This window comes from Anarhichas minor, unplaced genomic scaffold, assembly GCF_050575085.1.
Source record: "Anarhichas minor isolate MPS153535 unplaced genomic scaffold, ASM5057508v1 ptg000017l, whole genome shotgun sequence".
Classification (NCBI taxonomy): Eukaryota; Metazoa; Chordata; class Actinopteri; order Perciformes; family Anarhichadidae; genus Anarhichas; species Anarhichas minor.
In genome coordinates, this window is record NW_027466463.1 from 1762242 (window position 1) to 1767982 (window position 5741).

At 46.6% G+C, this 5741-nt stretch overlaps 1 protein-coding gene across 1 annotated transcript; it reads left to right on the forward strand.

Moving 5' to 3' along the window:
• The first annotated feature begins 1258 nt into the window (after positions 1-1258).
• On the forward strand, positions 1259-5500 carry adoa (2-aminoethanethiol (cysteamine) dioxygenase a). Its single transcript, XM_076092921.1, has 2 exons — positions 1259-1850; positions 2848-5500. The coding sequence occupies exons 1-2, from the start codon at positions 1515-1517 to the stop codon at positions 3286-3288; spliced, it is 777 nt and encodes a 258-aa protein (XP_075949036.1). The 5' UTR covers positions 1259-1514; the 3' UTR covers positions 3289-5500.
• Positions 5501-5741: the final 241 nt, after the last annotated feature.

Sequence of the window (5741 nt, forward strand, 5' to 3'; positions counted from 1 at the left end):
AAACTTTTCAGTTGTCTGTACCTGCCAACGTCTACCCATACGACCATTACAAAAATTATTCATATGAGCGTCTCCTGATGTGTCACCTCTATCTTAAAAGGACCCTATGGCCTAATACAAATTAGGTTTTGTTAGTGTAATTAAATGCTCACAGATCTGGGAACACAGCAGCATCACTAGGAATAGGTCCAACCAGCCTGGTCTCATTCACAGGCCGCCAAATAATAAGGTTTTGTCACGGCCTTCGGTGTCTGATACCAGTGCACAAGGAACCCGTCAGCGTCTGTATGAGACATAACAGGCTTTCAAGTGGCCCGACCGTAGTGGAGCGTCATAGTTTGATTCACAAGGGCTGCGTGTTAGAAAGTGACACCAAGGGCTCCTGACCAAACGTCCGTACGTGACGAGTTGGGAATGAGAACGGGTTGGGACAAAGTTATTTGGAAGAGAAAACGAAGGATAACTGTTGAACTGTTGTCATTGGCCCACAGCGGCAGCAGAAACAACCCATACAGTCGGCTCTGAACACAGAGATGTCTAAGCCGGCGGCTAGCAGCGAACAGTGCTAACATTACGAACAGTGTATTGCTCAATCCCATTTCAATTCATAGTGTTTGCATTCTGCAATTGTTTTGAACCCAGTCCATAAATTATTGAGCATGTATTTGAAAGGGCTTTTCTGATATTTTCATCTTTTTAATCAATCAATTCTTTTAATTAATATATTTTCTTCAATAGTTGCATTCCTTTGATTTATTTAATTCAATTGTCTATGTCGTGCAGGTTCAGAACAGATACAGTATGTTCTAAGAGAGCAGTCCTCCTTTAACAGAATGAATGGATGAATACGCTTCAGGCATCTGTGGTGTCAACTCCTTGGTCTCTGCTAAAAAAATCACTAAGCAATCTCAAAGTGAGAAGTCTGCAGGAAGGGAGGATGTGAAGTTAGACGGGGAGGGCTGTGGTGAGTTCAATGGCCTGTCTGGCCTTTCCCTCTGCAACTCTGTTCCATTCCTAGGATATCTGGGAAATGTAGTCTCAATGAAGTGCAAACTAACCTAGTTTTGTAATGTTTTGAGTCTGTTAGCAGAGGCCCCGATCCCTCACAAAGATACACGCATTTCTATCAAATACGATCTGATCATGTGGTGTTTCACTCTTCATGTTTACGTGAGTAAGTGTACTTTTACATTGTGTGATCAAACTCCACATCCCACGCTGCTTTGAGTTTCGCGCGCATGCTCCGTGAGCGCTGGAGAGGAGGCGAGTCGGTAAAAATGACTGGAGGGGGGCTCTTATCTCGGGGCGAAATGAGATATTACGACCATGAATTGCGTTTTGTTTTCATTAAAGTTGCATTTTTGTCTTTTGTGAACGCTGGCTGTCCAGCTCCGGAGGACGTTTGGTAACATTGAAGGATTTCAAGGCATTTTAACACTGTTTATCTTCGCGTCGGAGACTCGGAACAGTGGCAGAGACACACCGCTATCCGTTAGTGCATTCCCTCCGCCACAATGCCGCGGGACAACACAACTCCTCTTATTCAGAAAATAGCAAAGCAAGCCTACATCACCTTTAAAGGCTTAACGTCGTCGGCTGACGGGGACAATGAACTCGCCGCGGACCAGCAGAGTGAACTCCTCTCCTTAGTGACCGCGGTCAGGGCTGCTGACCTGAAAATTGCTCCCCGGAAAACCAAACCGAGCACCGGGGCAGCGGAGCTCCAGAGCCCCCCGGTCACCTACATGCACATCTGCGAGACGGAGGCGTTCAGCATGGGGGTGTTCCTGCTGCGGACCGGCGCCTCCATACCGCTACACGACCACCCGGGCATGAACGGGATGCTGAAGGTCTGCTGTGTTCTGGCCTCTTTGACCCACTCTGTGTCCGCCTAACCCTAACGTACTGTGATTAAGCTAGCTGCAGCTAGCTAGGGAAATGCTCACAAGCCTGTGTTTCAGCACATAAACTGAGACGTGACTTGAAACTGTTTCGTAAGCTTCCATTCAATGTGGGTCATCACACGTTTGGTCCACCCGAGGTTATTGTGTCCCATGTTACCTTTGCTAAAACCGAGGCCAGGGCGCTAGAATAGTAGTGTTAGCCTGTATTTATTGTTCTATCGCAGAGATTGCATGTAATGTGTGTAACCACCACTTTACAAACACATGTGCGCTCTTCAGTCCGAGTGTCCTGCTGGGCCCCTGTGTACACACAGCCTGAACAGTAGTGATGCTGTCCTCGGGCCCTGATCCCCCTCTGAATGCTAATTGTGATTTATTTTGTAATTTGATTAATTAGCAAATTTGCTGGTGAATTTGCATCACTGAAAGACAAAACCAACGAAAGCGGGTCCGGAATTGACAGCTCATTTTGTGGCCATGTCTTGTAGAGGGACCCTGTGTCAAAAATCATCTTCAAGAGCTTTATTATTTATCTTCTTATGCTCACATTGTGCAGATTCCTGAACAAGTTGTGTTTGATCACATTACCTCAAACTAATGCAAATCAAATATGATTCACACAGGACTTAATGGTAACTTGAGTGACCGGGTCCATGAACAACGGGGGTCAGTAGGAACCCATCAAATTCTGATCTTGGGTCCTCCTGTGGCCTCGACCGATACGATCAACTCCATTGATCCGTGCAGATACCGATCTTGTGAAACTGATATAGTAGAAGCCAGAAGTAACCAATCCATGCAGTTTGACATCATTTTATAAACTTTGTAGAACAGTGTAATGTAAGAGAGTCTCTCCACTCACTGTAAGTATCACCACGGTGGCCATATGCGCTGTGTGTTGTCAGTAGGTCTGTCTTCTGACTGTGTCTTGTCTATTGTTCAGGTTCTCTACGGGAAGGTGAGCCTCCGCTGTCTTGACAAGCTGGAGGATAACCTGACCGCCGGCACCGTCCCGCCTCACTTCGAGCCCCCGTTGGCTCCGTTCCAGACAGCCTCCCTGCGGCGCTCCATGCTCCGCTCGGTCGCCGAGTACTCGGAGGATAGCGGGCCGTGCCTCCTCACCCCTCTCCGGGAAAACCTCCACCAGATCGACACGGTGGAGGGGCCCTCCGCTTTCCTGGACATCCTGGCACCTCCGTACAATCCAGACGACGGACGGGACTGTCACTATTACAAAACTCTGCAAACTGTGGCAGAGGGGGGACCGGATGGAAAGAGTGACGAGGAGCAGCAGAGAGAGGAGACGTGGTTGCTTGAAATCCCACAACCAGAAGACTTCTGGTGTGGCGGGGAACCCTACCCAGGCCCTGCAGTCTCTTTCTGAGTGCAACCTCTGATCAGAGGAACTATACTGCAGTATATGACGGTAATGACATCGTGATATCCATCTATCTACAAGAGGAGACTTAGGAAAGTCAAACATGACGGTCATTATTACCTGGAATTCAAAGGGATTGGGTGCCTTGCTCGTGGGTGCTACAGCAGGGCTCTGACACGCCCCACACAGAATAAGCACCACAGCACAGCCTTCTACAAGACATCGATAATGTTGTCGCGTGCATTCCTAATATTTTTCTTCTCACCGTTATGTTGCCTTGTACACACATGAATGTCATTAGCCAAACGTTCTGTGAATGCTGGGGTGTCATTAGGACGTCTTATCCTCCGTGTGGAAAGCCTTTTACACATTCTTTTTTCCTCCACGTCGTGACATGTCTCGATGCCAACGCGTGCAACTCAAGACGCACCTGCCTTATTTGGAATGTTTAGTTATTAACAGTGTCATTTTCTAATGCACACCCTTTATTTCTTCTTCCTAAGTGCACGCGCTAATCTATATATATATATATATGTATATAGTTTATTTTTATTATATGTTCCTACACAGGTCTAACCATTTGAGGGAAAATCAGCAGATGTTCAGCTACATACTACTCTACATATTGTTGCTGTTGGGTGGAAACCATGAGTCCAAAAGAGTTACTGTTCAGGAAACGCAGCATCGTCAACGTTATGTTATTAATGTTTCCCCCCAAATCAAGCTCAAATGGAGTTACGAGGTTTTTAACTCGCGAATGTCCAGATATGTCATTGATTAGAACAGCCGCTCAGACGAGCTCACATCGCTAGCTAGCTGCGCTAATGCTCTCAGCGAACTCCTCCATCCATAATCACACCGTCAGAGTCACATGTGATGAGCAGCTGCACTGTGTAGTTTTAACTGAGCACGAGGTCCAGGCGAGGGGACGTCTTTCCAAGACCACCTCGAGCGAGCGGTCGCAACACGCCGCTAAGGAGCAAATGTGAAGTCACAAGCTCTTTTTAATGTTTTTCATTGGTTGAAATGTTTGTGAAGATTCACAGACTGACCAATAGCACAAGAAAAATGAAAGATGAAACATGGAGCTACAAGGTTTCCGCTCGACAGCGACGATATTCTGTGATGTCATTTCTACTGTAATCTAATCCAGAGTGATGCGGCCAGTGGACGGGCGATGAGGAGAAAATCAAATATCACAATATTTTGGAATAAATACCTCGATCGATACTGCCAAGATATTGTACGGGTTGACCATTGGTGCTTCCATGTGGCTGTAATGACTTAGTGCGTAAAGGCAAATGATAGAACATTCCTGCTCAGAAAATGACTTTACTGTGATGCAGCCTGTCAAACCGGGAGAAGACAACACTTTACCATATCTAAAGAGGCAGTGCCTCTCGTATCAACATATTGATTTAATATCAATAACTGGTAAATAGACTGTACTTGTATAGAGCTTCTCTAGTCTTTCCGACCACTCACAGCACTTTCGCTCTACATGTCATTCACCCGTTCACACACTGATGACGGGCTAAGTGCCACCTGCCTATCAGACTAACTCATTCACCGTAGGCGCTACGGGAGTCCTTTTGGGGTTCAGTGTCTTGCTCAAGGACACATCGACATGCGGCTAGCGGAGCCCGGGATTGAACCGCCGATCCTCTGATTGAAGGATGACCCTGCTCTCCACTTAGCCACTGCCCAGCTCTGATATGGTCTGTATGATGCTTAATATTTAGGACATTTATTTGAGAACATTTGGATGCCCTGAAGCCGACACACTTCCACTCGTCACTGCCTTTAGCTTGATGAACACCGTATCACTGAACACAGTCTACATGTCACTGTAGCTCACATCTCTGCAGTCCAGCGGCTGCTTCAGGCCGATGTTAGACTGCACACGGGTCTGGTGCCAGTTTGACAAATATTCTGTTCCTCTGATGTTGAATGTATGTGGATCAATAAAGTCGATGGGAATAACCGTGGAGCATCTAGCTGGCATGCTGTCTCTCTACTCTGGTCCTGTAGTGTTGGTGATGTTCAGAACAACCAGCGCTGCACATGGTGCCTTGTAATGTAGAGTTTCATAGATCAGCTTCACATGAGTCAAAGTACGTTCAAAGAAAACAGTTGGATCAATTTTACCACCGTACTGAAGTTCAACACTTTCTGGGTTTTAATCCGATCCTTGTGAAATTAAAGCATTGGTGGAGGAGCTCCGTCTCAAGACTGATTTTTCATCAAATGTGAATTATTTCTTCCATCGTAGTCCGTTTATTTTTACTGGTTATGCGGAAAGTTCACAAGCGCTGCACGAGTTCTGCCCGGAAACCTTTAGCCATGCGCCCGTTAGCAGTAGATGCTAGTTTACCAAAGTTAACAGAGCGCCACATGCTGCCTCAGACCCCAGCAGGAGGACACGTGGACCACCGGTGCATTAGTCAAGGCTTCAGTGT

Coding starts and splice junctions, on each gene's coding strand:
- adoa (XM_076092921.1), top strand. CDS start 1,515: ATGCCGCGGGACAACACAACTCCTCTTATTCAGAAAATAGCAAAGCAA. Junction 1,851..2,847: donor GCATGAACGGGATGCTGAAG/GTCTGCTGTGTT, acceptor TCTATTGTTCAG/GTTCTCTACGGGAAGGTGAG.